Source organism: Melozone crissalis, unplaced genomic scaffold (assembly GCF_028551555.1).
Source record: "Melozone crissalis strain CALT ecotype California unplaced genomic scaffold, PUWL_Pcris_2 ptg000005l_1, whole genome shotgun sequence".
Classification (NCBI taxonomy): Eukaryota; Metazoa; Chordata; class Aves; order Passeriformes; family Passerellidae; genus Melozone; species Melozone crissalis.
In genome coordinates, this window is record NW_026535783.1 from 60,472,501 (window position 1) to 60,496,393 (window position 23,893).

Consider the following 23,893-nt stretch of genomic DNA (forward strand, 5'->3'; position numbering starts at 1 on the left):
AACAGACTCCAGTATTATTCTGAAATCAAATTAAGATTTCTGGTGGTCTGAAAACTTCATTATTAGGTTATTTTTTTAATTGCTTTTAGTCTCCATCAAAATGAAACCATTAAGCTGGAAGATTCCCAAGTCCAGCACTGCTTGTATTTCAGCCAGGGAAATGCAGTTTTCAGAACATCAGCCTCTGCCTTGTCCCAGACTGACTGGTTTCCGACAGGTAGAGAAAGCCTTTCAACTGCTCTAGCAGGTTACCTTGCTAAGTTAAAGAATGTTCATAAAGCTAGTGATATGAATTGAAAGGGAATAGCAAATGCTGGTGAAACTTTCACCTGAGAAAGTGTCACTTAATCATATTTCTGCCCTTCAGTATCCCCACTGGGTGTGTAGGACACACTGTTAGAATTCTGTGTGTGCTTTGCAATCAAGAGAGGTGAGCCACGAAAGAGATTTTATTTCAGCCTTGCAACATTTCCTTGTTTGTGTTTCCTTAATGTAAGTTTAAAGTTGTCAAGGTGGAAATAGAGTAACCTAAAAAATCTAAATTGACAATTTCAGGAGAACAGTTTATTCTTTAAAAGCAAAACAAAATACCAACCCCAGAGTTTTGTCTTCCTAAAGCTTTGCAAAATGAGTTACATGCAGATGGGGGAAGTTTTATCCACGCAGAAGGATGACAAAACTGTATTAGTGACCTGTTTGCTCTTGAAAAACAGGCCATCAAAACATAGTGGCACTTCACTAGTAATTTTAATGCCTTTGTATTAATATGGTCACAGAGATAGATTACAGTAAATTCTATGTTTTGAAATCTTAAAAAGAAAAATTGCTGCTGACCCAAAATCACTGAAGCGATCAAGTATGGATTGGCAACATTTAACAGTTTTCTCTATGGAGGATATTGAATGCAGTATTTCTTGCTGAAATAGAATGAATTTAGTATTCAATTTGTATGCCTTTTTCCCAGAAGCAGCCTGTTTTCCTCTAGGTGTGTGTATTTGTAAGAGAAACAGATGGGCAGAATGAAAATGGATAGCTGGGTGGAAGGGGATATCCTCATTTTAAGGTTATAAAAAACAATAGTGATAATTTTTCTGAAAGTCTTCAGGCACAGACACCTGTGCAATCATTGAAAGAATTGGGTCCTCTGAAGAAAACACTCCCTTCTTCGTTCTCCTGTCCTTCAACACATCCCAGTAATTATCTGTGTTTTGCAGATGTTTTCAGGCATCCAGCTTTATTCCCTCTTAGTAGAATAACAGAGTTGCACAACCAGAGAAAGATAACATGTCCAATGAGAATGAAATGCGGATATGAATAATACCAAGTTTAGTGTTCACTACCATACAGTACAACAAAATTTAAAATTACTGTTATTTCTGCTAAGATTGTTCTATGTAGGACATTGATTTCTCTGTTAGGTAAACCAGTGATCTATGAAAGCAAAGGAAATAAAGGTGTGTTTGAAGGTGAGATTAAGAAAAAATAATACAAAGCAAAGAGGAAAGTCATTGTTCATTTCACTGAGCATCTACTAGTCAATCATAATGCTTAGCTAAAGAAGAAGTAAATGTTCTAGGAAAGCTTGTGAAATTTTTACAGTGTCTGATTCTCTAAATGTGTATAGTGAAATTGTGTTGCATCTGAGATCAAAAAACCTGATCTCTGATGCATCAGGTTTTGCTTCAGAGGTATTTTACAAGCAATCTGAGCTAGTATCTTTTTCAATGGCCTTCCAGTTTGTAATGTAGATGAGTATTTATTTTCATTGTTCAGACTGAGTTTCCTGAAGTTTTACTGCTATGACTTATTCCTTTCTAATAAAAGATCAGAATTTTTACAGTCTTTCTTGAAACTGAGAAATTTTAAACTTAATCAAAGGCCTGACTGCCCTGCAGCCTCCAATCACACCCCTCAATGCCTGTGAGACGCCGCTCACTCTGCTGTGCAGTTTGTGAGACCACTGACAGCTTCTGCTGGTGCAGTCTGGGTGTGCACTAAGGATGATCATATCTCCAACTATGCTGATTCAGGGAAATTGAGACTCTGCTGTTGATGGGCAGAAAAAGGAAATAATAAGGCAAGCAAATCTGAATTTGTATGTACAGCAAATTATGTGGTGAATTAATTCAGAGATGAAATTTCCTTCCTTAAGACACTGTTTTCTCTGGGTTAGGGGTATAAAGTGGAAAATAAAATGCCTGTTAGAATTCATAGCATCTTACATTATTAAGCCTAATACAAACAGTGATTAATTAATACTAAGTAACCCTTTCTCACCGCATGGGTAGGCACTCATTTTGAGCAGGCTGTTCATCCTATCCAGGACAGCCTTTGGCAGTGAAGAAAACACCAACACTTCAGCACCATATTCCAGAGTAGAAAAAACACTGCTATTAATGTAATTTTTGAAAATATGTAAATAAATTATGAGTGAAAAAAATCATCAAAAGAGGCCTATTAATTCATTTTCAGAATTCCAAAGTAGTAATTAGTTGTTGTTTTTTTGGGTTTTCCCCCAATATTTCTCTATAGAATATTTTTTTAAAATTTTGTAAAAATGTGCCTCAGGATTGGGGTTTATACTTCAATACTTGAAGACTTTATTTTTTTGCCTAGAGGTATTGTACCTCTGAGACATTTAGAAGCATTTAAGAAGTTTCAGGAATAGTTCAATGCAGTGCAGTGATCACCTTTGCGCCCTCTGTTAATGACATTTGGTAGTAGATTCACTGAGTTAACTTCAGCTGAGCAATAAGCTCTGTGCTGTGGGGTTGAGACCAATCCTTGCTCTCATTTTGAGCTTTGGAAGATCTCATTACCCCCTAACTCCTGCCTTTTTTCCGGATTCTTGACAATTTTCAATCATAAGCCTACCTCTTCCTTGCTCTTCACCAACATTTTATAATACCTCACATAAATGTGGAACTCTTGAGATTGTAAATCGTAGATTCATAACCATCCTCTCTGGCATAGGGGAAGTAGGAAAAAAAATTCCAATAGTAGTTTGAAACAAAGGACTATCTCAGTGTGTCAGTGGCAGCTCGTTGCACTGTCTCGTGAGTCCTTACAGTTTCCTCTTTGTTAGATGAATAGTAGGATATTTTGAACCACAGGTGAGGAACTCATTGTGTTACTTTCTCTGCACAGGTCAAGGAAGGGCAATATAGGCAGTTGCATCTAATTTTTCTCACCTGGAATAAAACATGGCCAACAGAATAGCATTTGGAAACATTTTCCTACAAGGAAATGTCCGAGTCATTTCTAAATGAAAATAATAAGGCTTTTTCTTACTAACTAATCAGCTTATATTGTATTGTGAGCTAAAATACAAAAGTCCTTATCAGTCAATGTTATTTTAGCCCTGATGCTACCACTTTTGCTGACATTCAGCATCAGGAACACCAGTGTGTTTTGCATAATCGCAGTACGCGATGATCCTTTAAACCGCGGATTACCGTAGGTTAAAAACACCTGGTCCTGTATTATCTCCTGTGTTGGCTGGGTGGCTGATTGTTGGGTGGCTTTGGTTAGCCTTTGTTGCATAACTGTGCTACAGAAATGTAAAGGTCAACCTGAAGTTAGCAATGCTTTGCTTAGGAGTGAGCCACAGATGCAAGGACACCTCTCGTAATTATTTCCTGTTTGTTTTCCACTAGTTTAAAGGATTCCTCCAAGGTGTTTATTCTCCCAGAACACTTTTGTGAAGTACTTTGGTTGATAGCATTTTAAAAATGTTTGTGGTAATTTTACTTGTAGATCACAGTGGCAGTGATGTATTGAATTCAGTGCTTCCTTGTGGTAATTCCAGATTACTGAAAAGGAATTCCAGATTGCTGAAAAGGAATCTAGCACAGTGGAAAGTATTACAGGAATTAGAAAAGACAGGAGAAATTGGGGAATTTTTACCCAATATGGTGAATAATATCATATAGTGAACAAAAATACATACAGCCTGAATAAAATTGAACATTTTTAGCAGTTAGTGATCACATTCATTGCAAGACTGAAAGTGTGTAAGACACAAATCACATTGTGATACACAGGGAATAATTTTTATAGTCTATTTCATAAAGTTTCTGAGTACCAGTTAGAGGTACATTGCCAACTTCTCTCTTCTCTCAAGTGATAGTTAAATCTAATCTCGCCAGGTGCCTCTTGGAATAAATAATTTTGGAACTGGGAATTCTCATGCTGTTCTCAATCCTATGCTGCTTTTCCTTTAGTGTGTTTTACAGTTGCAGATAATAATTGATATTCTCTGATGAGCACTCTGTAAACTTAGGAGTATTCGCTTCCAAGGTAGACATGAAAAAAAGGAATTTATAAAAGCTAGATCTTTGTGATTTTTCAGCCTGGAGAAAGAAGGGTTTCAGTGTGACATAAGTGTGTCCTTTTAGTACCAGAAGGGAGTCTACAAGAAAGATGGATAGAGACTATTTTCAAGGACATGCAGTGACAAAACAAGGTGGAATGGCTTCAGAGAGAGGTTTAGAGAGAGAGGTTTAGATTAGATATTAAAAAAATTATTTTTATTGTGAAGCTGGTGAGGCTCTTGGACAGTTTTCCCAGAGAAGCTGTGTAGATGCCCCATCCCTGGAAGTGGGGATCCACAGGCTGGGTGGAGCTCTGAGGAGCCTGGTCTAGTGGAAGATGTCCCTGCCTATGGCACAGGAGTTGTAAGTGGATGATCTTTAATGTCCCTTTCACCCCAAGCCAATCTATGATTTTATGATAATTTGGTAATCCAAGAAGCAATCTCTGAAATCTAATGCAATCCATATTCTCTGTGCGAGTCTAGCAAAAATTAGGCTCGTGATTCTGAAATATTTTGTGGCCTGTTAACTATTATTTTTGCTGATTGCTGCGAACCTTTACCAAGATGAGGGAGGCTGGTATTAGTGTGATGGAAGTGGCCTGAAAGTCAGTGTTGAGGTCTTGTGCTGGTGGTGTGTCCATGCCATGTGCCCTGCACCAGGCCCCATTGTGACAGAGGGACAGAGCAGAGGGATAGCTGTGGAGCCACTGCTGCCTTTAGTCTTCTAGAAACTGTGATAAGTCCATGGGTAACTGCTGTTGGTTGGTTTCTCTACCTCTCCAAATCAGTTTTAGTTGACCGGATCATGTGCTTGAACAGAGTAAAAGATTACTGAACGCATTGGGTTCAGGCTTTTTTGAGTATCCATTTCAGTTCTTTTACTATTTAAGAACAGCTTTCTTTGACTATTTAACATTTAGGATATATCATAATTTGCTTAAAATCTGGTATGTATGGCTGTGCCCTGGAAATCTTCCATAAGGATAGATATTCTATGTAATGGGTGCATTTACTCAGCATTTTCATCAGAGTTATGAATCCATCCTTCCACCACATTGTATCAAGCATGGTTAGTAATCTAACAGTCTTAGAGGGGAGCCTTTAGATCCTTCTAGAGCAAAAGTGGTGAAATGCAGTACCCCTTTCTGTTACTACGCAAATTACAGCTATTTTTTCTAATATTTCTTAGCTAGCTCTGAAAGAATATAGGCTGTGAGGTTGTAAAAATGCATGAAAGTTCAACTAAGTGGCTGAAGGTTTTTATGTTATCTAATTATTGTTTCTATTTTTTGCTTCGATGCTTTTTTCCTTTTCCTCTAATTTTATTTCAGCGCAGTAATGGAATATTTGAAAAGAGATACTGACATTTAATATATCTATTAAGTATTTGGCTTTCCATTTGGACAGAAATTTTAGCAAAACTGTTGCATTGATAAAACACTTCTGGTTGGCACAAGACATTGTTTTTATCTATATAAAAGCTCAAAACGGTTTTGACAGGAGTCTGAATAAATCTTCTCAGTGCCACACGTGCCCACCTTTCAGTGTGTGATATACCATGGACTGATAGGCCATTGAGAAGGAAGGCACATAATGAAGTGCGTGAGTTACAGTGCCTTTACTACGAATATGCTGAGTGAGTTAAAGCAACAAGAATTTATTTAGGAATAACAAAATCTAGTGGTGAAGTTGGTGGCATGATGGAGACCGTTTTGTAATATTTTACCACATTACATCAACCATTCTCTTTCTTCCTTTTTTCCTAGGTTTTACTGGGACTTAATCATGCTCATAATGATGGTTGGAAACCTTGTCATTATACCAGTCGGAATCACATTCTTCACAGAGCAAACAACAACACCATGGATTATTTTCAATGTGGCATCAGACACTGTTTTTCTATTGGACTTGATAATGAATTTTAGAACTGGAACTGTAAATGAAGATAGCTCTGAAATAATACTGGACCCTAAAATCATTAAGATGAATTACTTAAAAAGCTGGTTTGTGGTTGACTTCATCTCATCAATACCAGTGGATTATATCTTTCTCATTGTAGAAAAAGGAATGGATTCAGAGGTTTACAAGACAGCAAGAGCACTTCGTATTGTGAGATTTACAAAAATCCTCAGCCTGTTACGTTTATTGCGCCTTTCGAGACTGATAAGATACATACACCAGTGGGAAGAGGTAAGATTTACATGGTCATAACATCATTCACTAAGATCTTACTGCTACCCAACACTAGTCAATCTCTGTGAAGAGCTGCACCAGAACAAGAATGTAACACAGCTTTTCCTCACTGCCTGGTGTAATTACAAGCACATGCTAGTGGCAAGGCCTTTTTGGACACAACCAGCAGAGTAACCATCTCTTCTCTCTGCTAATGGCAGAGACCAAAATGTGTTTGCCATTGGTACAATTTGCATGGATGGACTCCTAATGATGTTACAAAATGTCCCAAAATATCAGAATAAGGCACTAGAAAGGAAAACTAGCAATTTTGACAAGCACCTAAACCTGCACTAGAGTTTGATGACTAGCACGTAAATTTATTAATACTCTTGTAGTGACAGAGAACTTAAACTTGTTTATATTTTTCTATTTTATAAGAAATTGAAACCTTCTACCATTGAGTAGATTTCCTCAGAGTGCTCATTGTTTGAAGGCTGTATGTAGGCTGAATATCATAAATACCGTCCTTCTTTACAAGAAATGGGCAGTTCAAATTTTGAGTCACTGCCTTCTAAACTGTCAACTCCATTGATTCCAGGCATGATGTTATGCTGCCTTTCAATTTGGCATAGTGATTTTTCCAGGAAATTATGGCATTCCCCACTTTGTCGTACTTTGGTTAGGAAATGTCAATGCATTAGCACGTACCACCATTTTGTTTCTTGCCTGTCCTCATTTCTGTAGTTCTGAATATCATCATGTGTTTTAAACAGAAGTGCTAAAGCCATAGGAAAAATAATTGCTTTTTTCTAAACCTTTCTAGCAGTAAGGATAGGGAGAATTGTTTTGTAGAGCATGATCATGGAAGTAGTATTAAAATTGATCTCCACAAATTTATTTACCTCTGTGAAAAATATTTATTTAATTAAATGAATATTGAAGGATGATTTGGTACTATTTTTGGTGCTTTTTCTGCTGGTTATCTCTAGTATAATATGCACTTTCTGGTTTAAGAGGGACCTAAAAGCAGAGCCATCTCAAATAAAGTCAGATTACAATTTAAAATGGCATGATGCCAGATGATGCTAAATATCAAAAGTCTAAAAAATTTATAGAAGTCTCTCAAAAAGTCCCTGAAATAGGTCATTATTTTTTATTACTCTGTTTGGTAAAGCGTCTTCTTTTTGCCTCTCTGTAAAGCACTGAAAAGATGTTTTTGTACAGAAATAGAGCACTGTAGTTTTTGTACTCAATTCAACTAAGGCAAATGATTAAGCATATTTTGCAGTTCTACCATAAAGCTGTGCTTTTGTCTCCTCTGTGCTTCACAGAGAGACAACCTTCTGAAATGAATTCAATGACATTATTTTCTGGCAGCTTGAGTTAGTCACTTGCCACTGTAAAGGGCTACTAGGCAGAGAAATAAATTCCTTTTTCCCCCCCTTTCTGTCAGTTGTCAATCAGAAATCAGGTAATCTAAATAAAAATAGTTGAATTGGCCACTAAGTGGGACTAAAAGTGACCAGCCTATGTGGTCCAAATCAGCAGTAGCTTGGTTCGTTTAGCTAATGGCTGCTTGATCGCAACTTCAGCTTTAATTCCAGTAGTAAAATTTGTGAAATAGGTTCACAGGAAGGTAAAAGGGCACCTAAAGGCGGAGGTTTTTTGTTTTTTTGTTTTTTTTTTTTCTTTTTTGGGATTTATTTTGAGCCTGTAATAAAGCAGCAAAAAGTTTGTTGGCTGATTTTGAAAAAAATAATCACATGTGAGAATAGAGAGAAATATATCAGTCTGAATCCGGCTTAGATAAACCCCAAAATGAAATGTGTGAAAGAAAAAAGGGAGGATTTTTTGTTTGTTTATTTGTTTTTGTTTTTGTTTAGCATTTTACAAGGAGCAGAAATGCAGAAAGTAATGGATTTTCATATATGCCTTCCTGGAAAATGTGTGTTACAATATCTTAATGTTTTAAAAGAGACAGACAAAACAACTGGTAGGGATGACATTTGCTGAATTACTGGGAAACAATAACTGTATCATCCCATGGGGTAGTCAGCGAGACTGCTGCTGGTTTTAATGTTCTCTATATGTGTGTGTTTCCACATGGACAACAAGGAGCAACTGTTAACTAATTTTTATGGCACAGAACTGGAGCCTGTTTGTGTGTGCTTAAAAGGCTTTAATAGTTTTTGTGTATGAGCTGGCACGTTGGTTTTAAATGTGGTGCAGATAAATCTGAAATGTATGTATTTGGTTCCAGAAAAATAAGCATTATGTCAAAAATATTGAGAGGACAGCCAGCAAACTCAATCTTCATAATGTGCCAAGAGAATACTCGGATAACTGTTATTCATGGATAACTGATGTATGAACAACCCAAGTTGTATGATAAGGCAGTTATCCCTGTATTTCTACGTACTCAAATAAAAAAGTCAGGCTGACATTGTTTGAGCTTTTCTTCACATATGTGAAGAGCTTTTCTTCATATCACACATGTGGAATTCAGGTGGTTGGTATCCTGAACCTTAAGATAAGCAAAAATTTAAGAGATTCTTACATGACACTGGTGAAACATGGTTCCTCTTCTTTATTTGTTTCCACATCATTTAAGTCAATTAAATTAAGATCAAGCTGCCAGAAGCCACCTAAAGTAATATTGATGTAGATAATGTATGCATTGCAGAAGCTTTGTCCTCATTAAGTGTTATGGAACAGCTATAGCCTGTGGTGGAATATATATGAAAACTGATTGATATATTCATATCAGTCTGATGTTAATTACTTACCCAAATGAATGGCTCAGTGGAAATGGGAAGAAACACTTCAAGAAAGGGACAGGAGATGTGTGGGCAGGAAATAAATATACTGAATGTGCAAATTCACACTTCCCTGAAACTGCTTTTTAGCTACAAATTCTAATATTACAGTCCTTTAGACTATTGAAAATAGATCATATATTTATTTAAAATAAATTATATGCAAGAAAAAAATCTGTATTTAAATTGGTGATTACAGAAATTATAATTTTGCAGTAATTTCTGCAGGGGGCTTGTTTTGGATTTTTTTAAAATTTAAATTCCTAAAAGTACTGAGCAGGAGGTCCTGGACCTAATTCTTATTTCCTTTAAGTTTTATGAGACTACCTAAACTTCTGACTTTTTAATGTTTTTTTACATAGGCTCACAAGCAACTAGTAGATTATTCTTAGTTAAATATGCTCATAGATCAGTGAACAATTAAAATAAAAGATACAAACAATTAAAATAGATACATGTTTCCATGCCAAATGATATGCCACTTTGCTTTACTTTTGCCTATGATACTAGTTTACTAGTTCTTTAAAATTACAATATTTTCCAAAAGCTGCATAAAACCCAGACTTCAATAGCTTTGCTTACAGCTATTCTAAACACAGACCAAGACCTACAATCTACAAGTAGAAATCATTCTTCCAAAAATGTGCCCTAAGTATTTTTTGTTCTGGGATGTCTGATTATGTAGAACTAGAATCCTTTTTTAAAGAGAATCAATGCTTATTGCAAGTTATATAATAAAGGGTATATTCTGCAAAAAAATCATATGGCAAAATCTGCAAAAATTGTGAATTGCAGCCATGTCTTATTTTGGTTCAACTTCTACTGAAATCTGGTGTTCAATTTGCCCAGACCTTTTTGTGTTTAATGAACCTACCTAAGTATCAATGTCAACTCTAGTTGTTGATAAGGCCCTGGTGTTAAATGAAACACACTCCTGAGCATATCACACCAACATGCCATATTCCAAATTTGCTGGTTTGTTTCTGATATTCACAGTAATGCAGGTTCAGAAGAGTGCATAATTAAAAGCTTGCTGGATTCCTAAGACTTACTAAAGTGCTCAAAAATTAAGAGTATGAGAGCTTTGCCGAATCAGGTCCTGCATTAAAGATTTCATCTGTTGCTCCCATGCTACCAGCCCTGATGGTCAGAGACCACCACTAGGTGTCCTCTCCTTGTTGTTGTGTTTGTTGCCAGTGGTACAAAAACACACATTATGTGTCTCTGTGATGAACCATTATTATTTCCTAAATAAAATTATTGTAAAGGAAGACTTACCCAGACAACAGAAGAAAACTTCTTCTTCAGTAGCCTGCTGTTTCTATGGTAGATACCTTTTCCCCCTACAAGAAAACCAAGCAACTTTTTCTTTCACCTCAAACCAGATAAGAATTCAAGGGTTTTTTTCTCTCCTCTTGATCACTGACTTTTTGTGTGGGAAGAGAGAGATGATGACTTAGGTGGGCACTTGGTAGTGTTGGTTGAAAACACTTATCTTTACTGACTGGATTATTAATTTTTTTTTTTTAACAGGACTCTGTCTACAAGGCATGGGGCTTTCCTATCAATGATGATATTTTACAGTTTAACTTTTTTTAATTAACAGCCTTGTGGAAATGGAAGGTGGCGTATTTTACTTGCTTTTTATTCTAACGTCTGTTGTCCAAGGGGGTATTTTAAAGAACATTTTCTAGGCCCCATATAGTTATGTCAAATAGTTACTGCAAATCAGCACATCAGTACAGGTTGAGTGGCAATTTTGAAGTAGATTAGCTGAAAGTGGGACACTTTTTTATTACCTTTTAGAGGTACATGAACCAAATACATGGTTCAGGGTTGTCTGTCTCTTAAGGACTGAAGGGAGGATATTTGTTAAGTAACTTGAGGGAAAAGAGGCATAAAGTCTCTGAATAATGCAACGAAGCCTCTGTATTGATGTCTTCTGCCTTCCTACCATCAAGAAGATAAAAATAGGAGGTAGGAGAAAATTCCCAGCTCTAGAGGAAGGGAAACAGAAACACAAGCTTTGCCCTTTTTTTTGGTATAAATTAGTGAATTTGTGTTCTCCCACATGAAGCCTGTGACTGGGACCACATCCAGGTTTGCTTGAGGGTTCCTCTTTGCTCTGCAGCATTCCCTATGAGATCATGATGACCAGCTGTGGTCAGTTAGTCCATGGCATGTGCTGACCAGCACCATCTCTATTCAATCTACAGGGTAAAAACCCCAAACATTCTGTTTGGTTGCATTTTGAATTGAAAAATCTGGAAGTGCTCCTTGCTCAGCGTTGCTGTAGCAGATGAGCTCTCCAGCTTTATCAGAGCAGAGGGCTGCTCAGCCCTGTTCCACTGAGGGAATGTGTCGTGCTAGCTGTCAGTTCATTCCTGGGTGAGACTTGCAGTGCTGGTATTCCTCCCTAATTCCATTGGGATGTTGGCTCATGGATATTCTGTCTCTATAGACAGCAAGGTCTTTTATCTTCACAGAGATGGAACCTGGACTACTAGCCCTTTTTTTCCCCACTTAAAATTAGAGGGTGTAAAGGCATTTTCTTTGAGACTGTTCAGGCTGTGTCTTGATAATGTAGTTCTGGTTTGCTACATAGAATTTGCATATGTGGATAGAACTGAAGGTAAGTTACATAAATAAGGAGGTAAGATACCTAAATTGTAACATAAAGTGTTATACAATATAAGTAAATGTGTGAATAAAATTTTTTTTCATCACTGTCATGAATATATAAAAGCCACAGTGCTTTTAATTTTTTTCTTCTTTGACATGTAACTTACAAGGCTATTGTCTGTGTTTTGCTGAACAGAGCACCTAATATAATCTTTACAAAACAGGTAGAGTTCCAAATGGGAAATTATGATGGATCTCATTTCATGTAAACCTTTTTGTTTACATGAAATTGTGCATATTTTAACATTAGGTGGATAAATGGTGTTCAGTTATGTAATATTTTGTAAGGAAAAATTTCAAGTTAAATTATTTGTTTGAGAAATGTATGTACCACTGCAGATAAAGCATACATCCATAAACATCTCTCACAAAAACCCAAGGGGTTTTTTTTCACTCTTTTGAATTCTGTGCAACTGTAGGGAAATACAAATAATGGATAGAGACAATTAAAAGGCATTATTATCCATGGTGTCCTAATAATAGAATACTAACTGTTGAAAAAGAACAGCACATTTGTAGAGAAGGCAATTACTGAAATGCAGGCAAGACACTGAGTATTCTGGTTTTTAATTTACTACTTTATGGTCTAGGCATAATCACTTTCATAGAAAGAATAATCCATTCCCCTAGAGACTAAATAGGAAGTGTAATGAGTGTAAAGTTTCTTGCTTCATCCTTCTACCCCCTTTTTAAGACTGTACAAACTGAGCTGCTTTCCTTCTGTGCCTACACCAGGAGAGTAATTGTGTGGTGGTGATGCTTTCCCTGGGAGATAAACCAGGGAAATGTAGAACATAGCCTGAGATAAATTTCCCTGAACTGTATGATAATGTTTTCTTTATGCAAGTGTTTGCCTGGCTTCTATGGTAATGTTCTTGGGGGACTTGGCTGTAGACCCAAGAAGGTGGGCTCACCCTTGCCGTAACATTTATAGATAATGCCAGTCAATCAGTTTTGAAAATTATCAGAGCAGTGTCAGCATGTCTTTGACACTTAAGCCTAACACAGGTTTTTAGCAGATTTTTTTTAAAGTCTAACTCATTGTTCACTATTTTTAAGCCATTCTAGCAATAATGCTTTTTTTTTTTTTTTTTTTTTTTTCATTTGCTAGAGCTTGCACACTCTATCTGTGGCTGCAGATTTATTTAAAAAAAGCCTTGTTCTTCCATCTTAAGCTTTTAGCTGAAGCAGAAAACCCACTTAGCTTTGCAGGGTAATGGCCTGCTGGATACATCCCATTTCAGGCCAGGGGGGAGGTCAGCAATGTTCGGTTCTCTGCCTCCCTGCAGCTGAGGAGCTGTCGGAGGAGGTGATGACAGCCAAAGAGCTTTTTGGGCAGCGCACAGTCGGGATCACGGGTCACCATTCGGACACCGCGATACTGCTGGCTCCTTCCCACACTGAGTGCATGGGTTACAAGCTCCCACATTGATTCCTGCAGTGGTGAGACAGAAAAGGAACATGTGAATGGGATTTTTCAGTTCTTTTCAAATTTGTTTTTAAAAAGTCAAAAATTGTACAAATTTCACAAGAATGCAATTGCAGTTTTGTTCCTTGCAGGCTAAACATGATTCATTCAGGTATCACTGCGTTTTCAATTTGTATTAATAGTAACCACTACAGAATTGCTGTTTAATTTAAATTATTTAGCAACAGTAATTGAACTAAAAGATATCCCCACCTTGTCACTAATGCCATGTAGAATCCTTTCCTTCTTTGTTTTTTTTATAATACCCATAGAACTTTGTGAGTAAAGAAGTCAGTCATTCTCTTTATGCAGCTGCTAAAGAAGAAATGGTTAGGGATATTTTATGGTCATTTTATGCTGCCTTAAAAATAATTAATTTTAAAATAAATTTTTGAAACACACATTTGAGGGCAGGTTGCTAATCCACGTGGTAGAATATGGCCAGCTGACAGCTGAAATGGGAGACATATAACCCATGGTAATAATTCTTAATACAGTATATATTGATGTGTCTATTAAAGAAAGCCAGAAGATGTCCTTACAGTGCATCATTACTATTTGAAATCTGAAAAATAAATTATACAGTAAAAAATTAATTAGAAAAGTGTATGTGTAGAAAGTGCATATGAAAAATTTTAACATTTTCTTAACATTTGCCTACAAAGGGGCATTTTAATTTTTAAATTAAGTAATCATTTATTAAAGGGTGAAAAGATAATTCATTAGATTTCAATTTAATATAATTCTATGTATATATTCTATTTAATATATTCTACTTTGAGAAGAAAATTGTCAGTTGAAATGAACAGCTTTTTTAAAAAAAATAACAAGCCCACTGCTGTATTCTCTTGGTTGTCTTATGCACAGAACATTGTGTAGGTGAAATTTTGGGGGATTTTGTAGGAGAGGTGTGGTTATCTCAGAAAGGTCTGAGAGGCAGAAAATGGAGATATCTGTAGAACTTGTGTTGGGCTGTGCTGGTCAGACCATCCATACACTGTTACTTTTATTTATTTATTCTCCCAGTGAGTCATGTCTCTGAGCTCATATGGGCATTCTATTGAACAAATTAGGGTGGAAATGATACTGCATGTCAATAGGTCGAGGATCATGTTCTGAATTTGATCAAATTTAACACCCTTCTAATACAGTAAAATACCTGTGACACTACTCTTTTAAGTAGGTTTCTGTTGTCATGGCTCCCATTGAGGACAGTGGAATGTACTTTAAGAGTTAATTGGGAAGAAGGGTCTGTTTTGAAAGGGTAAAATGGCCTAAATTATCCATTTAAGAGTAAGATGCAAATGCATGAATCTATTCAGAGAGGGTTAGAGAGCTGAGATGGCAGTGTAGAGCCATTTGGCTCTACCATTTGTACGTATATTAAATGACTTATTTCTAACCTGAATCTCATGGAGTTTATTTCAAATAACAATTATTATCCCATATGTGTATGATTGAAATGTAGTTATGACCTGGAAAAAACAGGGAGATCACCTAATTCAGAGATTTTTAGAGATCCTTGCTTCCAAGTAGAAATGAATGCTGTGGTTGAACTGTTAATCTCTCCTCACTACTCTGCATTGCAAAGATGCTCTATTTCTCACCATTTTCTCCGTTCTTAACCCAGGCAGGTGTTTTGCTGTGATCTTTCCATGTATTTAAGCTCATAGCATTTTGTTTGTTACTTTTTTATCTTCTTAAAGCACATCTTTTTTCCCCATCTTCTCTTTCAGAACCAATGGGTTTAACTATACATCTGCTTAACTTGGTACAGTGCCTTTTAGTTGCGCTTCCTTTCTTTCTGGTGAATGTTCCAACTTGTTATTGACCTGGCAGAAGCTGCTGTCATGTGGGTATTTGGTGCCATTTCTGTCTGGGCGTTTGTGACAAAATGGTATGCAATACCTGCAATCTTGCTTTGAATCCAAGTGGATCATCCCAGATGAGCAGCTGTGGGAGTGGAGCCCTGTATATGCATGAGGGGAACCCATGTCTAAAAAACAATGGAAGTGTCTGAAGGCTAATTATGATATAACTGCTGTAATCTTTGCCAGAACCATGGACTTCGTTCAATTGAGCTGCCTGTAGAACAGAGAAAGATGTGACTATCAACCCTCCCCCACCCAAAAAAAACCAAACCCAACCAAAAACCAACCAAACAAAAACAAAATAGAGAAAACTCCAGGAAACAACACAAATCTGGAACATGAGAGAGCAATGGTAGTTCAGACAAGTGTGTATGTACATATTTCTGTGAATATGTCTTCAAGGGTGAAGGTTCCTAACCTTCTCTGCACCTTTCAAAAGGAACACTTCACTCTGTACCTCTGAAACTAAAATGAATCTGTCTACAATTTTTATCTGTCTGGATTTTTGCATCATGTACTCAGTTTACCTGAAGTGACTGCCCCTATTCAAAGATTCATAACAAACAGGCAGTCCTTTATCTCAACTAAAACCTGTAATTCTTACTGTTGAGTTGATACATCTATTTATACTGTAAAGATAGTGGCATGCAAAATTTATGGCCAAAACTTGAACCTGGAAAGCAAATATTGCTGTGCATAATTTAAAATGAATGTCTTTTCAAGAGTACCTTCCTGTGGGATTTCCAAAGGACATTATTGAAAACCATATAGTAGTTCTCATCAGAAGGATCGATTTTTCCCTTAACCAAAGACATGAATTATGTCTTCATCTGCCTCAAAAATAGCTAGGCATCCCACATGAGAATTGTTTCCCAGCTGGGGAAATAGAATGTCAGATATGTTTTAAAAAGGAAATGGAAAAAGAATGCACCTGAAATGCATTTTCAACAGGCAAGAGGTAACTTCTAGAACTCCGCCTTGTTTTGATTACCTGCCTTCAAAACTCTGCCTTGTTTTGATTAGAACTTCTAGCAGAAGTTTTAAAATACTGAATCCAAACAAGTAACTTGAATTTTTCTTGCAAGGACTTTCAAATTAATTAGGCAAAACACTGTTTTATCTCCAGCATCAGTAATTTAAACACTTTTTTTCCTATCACTCATTTTGCCCAGGGCAAAATCAACCTCTACCACAAAGGTGTTTTTTTCCTTTTTCCTATGTGTCAATTTTGATAACTTAATACACAGATTAGCCCACTTTGGTTATATATTTATGTTTCTGGTAACTCCTGCATATCACAAATACATATATTTCTTGGTCTTTTAAAATAATTTGTAAAAATCAGTCTTTTTTGGAGCATTTTTGTTGGGTGTTTTAACTGGGAGTCATAAGAAATGAGGTTGTCAGAGGTTTGTATGATTAGAATGACTATCAACACTGTAACCTTTTTCATTGAAGTAAATAATTGAAGAGATATCTTATTTATCTTATTTTAAAAACAATTGCAAAAGAAATTCCAGTAGAACTTCATGTACTTTCTTCCTTTTCGTTTTACTTTCCCATTGTTACTCTTATGGGAGATGTCTATGGATAACTTTACACTTTGTGCAAAGTGAACATGGTTCTGAGAAAGCAGCTGAAGACCTGAAATCTGTAATTTTGAAACTACACGTCTATGTTAACCTAGTCAGACCTAAGAATTTAAAATTGTTATAGCAGTACATCAGGGCATTATTTATTATAAACATAATATTTTTATTTAAGCTCTCAGCCTCAAGTAGTGAATTGGTTTCTTTCTCATAGGTTTGAACAGATAATGAAAGAAAGATGGTCAGTTCAGTATTTAGTTTGTGAAATCAGCACTGAAATATGAAAGGAAGCATATATAGTTAAAGTTTTGATTTCATTGTGAATATTTGAGTACCGAACTCTGTTTCTCTCCTCATTTAAAAAGGTCCCACATGAGTCATGATCATGGTTCCATGCATTTCTTTCCTCTTCCTTTAAACATTTGGGGTTTTGTTGTTTTCTTTGTTGTTTTTATTTTCCTGATGTGACAAATATCATAATGGTCTCTAGAAGTAGAGATTATCAGCTCATTTGGAATTAGAAAATTCAGCCCAGTGGTGGATTTTCATCTGAGTAGTGCAAAAAAATTCCCCAGCAATTAAAAAACCAGTAAATTTTTGCTGAGTCATAACAGACATATGGCTTGAGATGCTTAAAGTTGGACTTGCAGGATTATCATACATACTTAAGGAGTCTTCCTTTACTTCATCTTTTTTGATCTTTTGACCTAAGGTTCTTGAAGCAGCAATACACTTCTAGCTTTGTGCTCCAGTGCTAAATATACTTCAAAATTTTAATACTGCATTAACCCTTATGCATCTTACACCTTGGGAAGGTGAGAGGACAGGGAAACCAGAAAAATCTGATCAGAAAAGGAAAATCATCTTATGCCCATTTTTCCTTTATAACTGGTGCTTTTTGTTACCTGCTGCTGTCTAGAAAACCAGTATCAAAATGTTCATCTGTCATATCTTCAGTGACTATCTTTTATTTTAAGCTATATGAAAATTTGCAAGTGATATGACTGGTGGTATCACAGACCTGATGCAATTTCTTCCGCTGCTCTGATACCCACTTTGCCACTGGAAACTGAATACTCCATTTGTTTCTCTCCTGACTATGTTCTTGTCATTGAAAGTACTCAGCAGAATCAATGTGGTGAGAAAGAAACAAGACTGGTGGCACCTCACAAGCAAGTATCTCTCTGAATGTCTAAGAGAGAAAATATGTTCAGTGTAATTTCTACTCAGTCTGTTGAATAGTGCTTTTATTAATTTCATGTGTGAATATTTTTGTTGGACTATTTTTATATTTGTTATTATGGAAACAATGGCAGATTTTTACAGAAATCTTATTTATGTCTGGGCAGCTTGGGCAGTTTAGTACAGTAAAGGAATTTTAACTGGAAATCACAATGTCTGATATTTTCTGCCATGAGTTTTTGATGGCTTTATAGTCTTCACCTAGCCTTAGTTTTGTTTTCAGTTTGTTGGTTTGGTATGATTTGCTTTTGGTTTTTTTTTTGGTTGTTTTTTTTTTTTCTATTTCCTTAACAGACACCATCTTTTAATCTGTGTTTCTGTTTTTGAGATTCCAGTTTTGACAGGCATCTCCAGGTTTCTGGTAGTAGTATTATCAATTCAATTATGTAATAATTGAATAGTTGGTAGTAATTAGTAACAATGAATGTTCTTTCTGCTTGTGAAGCCTGTTCAATTCCTTCATTCTAGTTCTTGAGTGTTCATGAGTCTTCATTTGTCTGGAGTGCTCAGGCCAGTTTGGGACGTTAATAGAAGCAGGTTTCCAGCTGCCTAGAGGGCATCAGTAGGGTCAGATACACAGAGACCCCACCAGGCAGGAGTAAGAAGCAGCTGGGGTGGGCTGCTGTGATCACTACACTTGGGACAGAAATGTTGCAAGGAAGTATTTGCACCATTCCTCCTCTCCATTTGCATGTATTTAACATTTGGCATGTGTAGTATTCAGTAGATTAGCAGGGCAGGGAGATGCAATTTTGGGGCCTGACATTTTTCTTTTCACTGAATGACTTATAATTAAAAATATTATTTAGGAATGCTTATATATAAACCTGTTAAGTATTTTCCAGAATTTTTACGTTTCAGATCTTTTACATGGATAAAGTTTATCCAACTGCATTTTTAAATTGAACTACAGGTGTACTTGAATGACCTCCAGCTGAAAAATACATGCTCAGGCATTTGTCCCCCAATATCTTTTCAGTCCCACACCTCTTCCTTTGTGTTGCTGTCATGGTAAGACAGAGAGCCTGTGCTCTGTGCTAATGGGCTGTGGTTCTGGAGTGTTAGAGCCTGCTACTGGATTAGTAGCTCTATGTCCCTCAAGTCTACCTGAAGATGGAAAACCTGAGAGGTTTTGGAGACAGTTTTTACTTAGGCTAGTACAAGTAAGCGTACCAAGAAGACTTATGCTCCAGATTTTTTCTTAAACTTGGAATCGAGAGAAAACTGGTTTTCTAATCTAGACTTGTGTTTGCTGAGTTAAATAAGGGGTTTTGCAAGCCATTCAAGATGAAAGCTGCAGGATGTAGAACTTTTCCACTCATGAAGTTTATTCCTTGTTACAAATTTTCTCCTGTAGTAGCAGTGCTGTAATTTTTGAAAGGAAACAAACCCAAGGAAGTCTCCTGTATCATCTACTAATGTCTTGAGGAATATTATCCCTTCCTTCCTGTGCCTGAAGGGCTTCAGGCAGGGTTGGCATGGGACGAAGTTGGCACTGGCACACTGCCCTACCTAACCTGATTTGATTCCTTGTGCCAGACTAAGCACCTAATGGAGCGGGTAGGAGCACTCGTACTGATGGAGAGGCAGCAAGGCTGCGTGTGGGTTGTGTGGAATGACTGTTCCATGGCATGCAGAAAGGGTAGCTCTGACATTTCCCATTGAGTAGCTGTCAGCAGATACACATCCCGTGTTACGTCTCTTAGCAGCACCATCTGAAGTGTCCATCTCTTTCCAAAGACTGGACAGATGGCACAAACAAACAGCCATTAATCACTGGAAAGCAAACACTTCAAAATCAGGACTTTCTTAGGCTTGGCTATTAGAGCTACTGTCAAACTCCTGGCCAGTGATAGCATTGAATTTACTTGTCTGCAGGAGAAATAAGGTGTATAGCCTGGAGAGAATGGAGAGATGTAGCTCCTTTAGTTTTGCCTTGTAATATTTTGAATTCAGTGATCCCATCTCTGTGTTTAGCTCAGCTGAATTCAGTGAGGTGGCACCAATGAAAATGTGAGAATTTTCTATTTTACTGGTGGAAACTCTGGAGTCTCTTTAAGACTTGGTTTGGTGACTCATTTCATTCACTTTCAAGTGGAAAAATAGATAGGTCTGCTGGGAAGATCTTTTAAATGTGGAACAGAGGAATAGATCTGACCTTTAAAAATTTTTATTTTAAAGCTGCTGTTCATTTTAAGTGTAGAAACGTGTTCCATGATTGTGCCAGAGCTTTGCAGGAGTATTGCTAGCATTCAGTTACCTTAAATGGTATTCTCAGACTATTTCTAGAGTAGCAGAGAAAGACCGATTCTAACTCTTCACAATGTTTCCCATTGCAGATCAAGTATTTATACATGAAAACCAGTCATGTATCCTGTGTTATACTTTTTGAAAGAATTCTCATAGATTTGTTGAGTACTGGGAGAAGTGTTCAGCTCACAAGTGTTGATGAAAACCACTATGTAGGTAGAACAAAATCATTTACAGAAACTCTTAAATAGATAGAGGTACTTCAAAGGCATCAGATGCTTTGACCCATTACTAGAATCTCAATCTTCTACTTACTAATACTGTTTTAGAAAAAAAAATTCAAATGGAAAAAGGGCATTTTAATGAGCTTTTTATCCTTAACTGCTCATTGTGAGGTTTTACTACAGTGCACAAAAAGGGCATGTTTCTGTAGCAGCTTGGTGACTTAATCTACTTACTCATTAAAAGTGTGATGAGATAAAGTATTGGTAGCTGAAAAGATGATAAAAGGTGGTCTAACATTGACACAGATCTGCTGCACTTATATCCAATCAGTATAAGAAGAAACAGTGAGCCAAATTGGCTCAAGAAAATGGAGCATGGCATTAAAAAGGCTAGAGCAAAAAAAATTTGCATACCTTCAGAAAAATGTCTGACATGACATATCTTTTATTTTATACTATTTTTCAAAATGTGTTTCTACCCTGAGTAACACCTTTGTAATTCATAGTACTGTCTTTGCTGGCATGTAAAGATATTGTACTCTAGCTTTTGGTCATGCTAAGTGCACCAGCATCAATAAAGATTGCTATTGTACCTGTTGTAAGGTAATGTTTATTTAAAAATTTACAATTTCTTCAACTGAAATTCAGTTTCAAAGCCAGTATTGTGATTGTGCACATTTCCAGTCATATGGAATGTTTTTGCCTGTTCCATGAACCATCAACAACTTTGAAGAATTTTTTCCCCAAACATCTATTCAGAGTTCTTAATTTGCCACATTTTTCCCTCATTGCCTGAAGGAGTAGAGTATGAGTTATCTGTGGAATTCCAAATCTGAGATTTCTAAAATTAGTAGGCAACTGAAGATTCCCCTTTTGCTTGTTTGCTATGGTGTCCTTGGCATATAAAAATGCACTGTAAAGTACAAGGTTATATTGTCCTGTCTCAGCTAAATTCTAGACAGTCAGCACTTTTTAAATTGGGAACCAGTTGGAGTTTGGCATTCTCAGGGTAATACAGATTGTCTTATAACCTTGATGTAGTTCACAGCAATTCAGAATGATATTAAATATATACCAGTGCTTACATTTAATTGTTGTCAGTGATTTCCCTGATGCTATAGCACCATTCTTAACAAAGTGTTACAAATTCACTTTGTTCTATGCCTTTTTAGGTGTGCCATTGATAAGAGGTTGTGAGACTCAGCAGTCGCCAAAAAGGATCACTAAAATCTTCTTTCTCTTTGTAGTGCAGATTTGCTATCACAGATCCTGATCCACCAGTATTCACATGTCTTTATCCTTTTATTTCTGTAAGATCAATGGGGTTACAGCAACCTCTGTACCTACCAGGGTGCAGGTTTTTAAGAACTTGAATAGGCTCTCAGAGACAAGCCTCTCTTGATGCTCTGCTGCTCTTGCTCCCTTGTGCCCACATCAAGCCCAGTGTTAAATGTACCCCACATTTATATTGCTTTGAGACTGCTGCAGCTCTTAGGCAAGTAGATTTGTCCCCTGTTGCCTTTGCTTGCAGCTGTTAGGGAGCTGCTGTGTGCCTCAGATCATCTTTCTGTTATATTTCTGTGAGCACTGTCTAATGCCAGCCAAGTCAATATTGTTTCATAAGTCTTAGTTCTGAAGTGCCTTAAAACTGATTTGTTTGATTTTTTTTTTTTCTTTCAGTGTAGGTAGGATGTAGCATGAATTCTTTTATTCATAGATGAGGTGTCTTATTATTTGTTAAAGACTTTTTAAAGAAATGCAAGTTTTAATGAAGTTATGAAATGTTCAGTTCTGCTGGTGAGCATCGTTTCTTTCTACAGTCTTCCTTTTGGAGAATTTTACAGATTTTAAGTTTCAAAGCTGGAACATGGCATACTTTGAAGATAGTTTGGAGGCTTGAATCTGAATAAATCAAACTCTAAATAGAAGATGGGCTTCAAGTGCTTTTAACAATCTGTATTTCTGGAGTGACGTATCTCCTGCTATGTACTATTTCATAAAGAGCTTTCTCAGAGTTAAGTTAAGTTTTGTTGGTCTGAATAATTTTTCTGTTTTCATAATTTCTCAAATTAATTGACTCTCTGTATTCGATATACAATTATGAGGGAATCTCATGAATAAGTGTATAGGGAAGGAGGGGCCACTGGGAAACTCGCAGAGGGTCTATATAATATAAATTTCCTTGGAGATGATTCATGATAAGCGTTTTTCTTTTCAAATCCATGATTGATATAAAAATATCAAAAATAACGATATCAACTCAACAGCAGTTACAAGGCCAGCAAGCTTCGGTTTTTGGAAAAATTTACTTAAAATTGGAAATGTTTTTTGTCTGTTGTGAATTTTTTGTTCCATGTATGTAACTTTCCTAGGCTTGGATGTTATTGTGTCCACATATTTATTTTCTTTGGGAGAAGGTGGTAGTGAGGCAACCAATGAAGGGAAAATTCCACCCTTAGATGATTAAATATGTCTCATCCATTAGTAGGGATTTTCTTTTCTTGTTCTGCTATTTTTATGCACTGTAGATAATTCCAGTAACAGCAGTAGCAATGTCTGACCTTGTGTTATAACACACCCAAGTGGCATGCCAATCTTGCCTTCATTTTGGCAGTGATTAATTAAGGCTCTAGGATAATTAGAGCTGGCATTTTCTGCAAATTGTGAGCATTCACAGCCAATGCCAATTCATGTTGCCAAAAATAATAATAATAATTTTTAAAAAATGAAAGAGTGATGCTACCAATGACAGCTCTTTAGTGTGGAAAAAATGCACATCTGAATATTTTTCATTGATGTGAGGGGGAAAAGGGGAAGAGAGAGACAGAGATGCCAAAAAGAATAATGTTCAGTAAATGAGATAACTCAACTTGAGCGCAGAAAAATCAGATAAAGTCCCTGCCTGGATACACTGCTGTACCCCCTACTGAGTGGTCCAAATTATCAGATGACTATGTACTCCCTATTTGATCTATTGAAGTGGTTCAATTTTGTTCTTAGGAAATAATTCATCTATTTCTTATCTCAGATAAGTGGTCTGGCCTCGAGGCTCCACAGGAGAAATGCCTCCATATTTGTTTTTTATTATATTGCAAAAATGTCTTGGACCTGTTAACAGTGCTCATAGAAATGTCTGTGTTTTGTTTGGAGCTGTAGAGGCTTTTGGGATGAGGACAACTTTCTGGCTCATTGCTAAAGATGGGCAGATGGTATGTCTAGATATAAAGTTTTCCAAAATTTCAGTATCAAATTGAAACTAAT

At 36.6% G+C, this 23,893-nt stretch overlaps 1 protein-coding gene across 1 annotated transcript in view; it reads left to right on the top strand.

Annotated features, from left to right (window-relative positions):
- HCN1 (hyperpolarization activated cyclic nucleotide gated potassium channel 1) overlaps positions 1-23,893 on the top strand; it is a 194,415-nt gene that overhangs the window by 17,633 nt on the left and 152,889 nt on the right. The window contains exon 2 of the mRNA XM_054286876.1: positions 6,082-6,505. Coding sequence (XP_054142851.1) covers positions 6,082-6,505 — 424 coding nt within the window. The remainder of the gene's footprint in view (positions 1-6,081; positions 6,506-23,893) is intronic.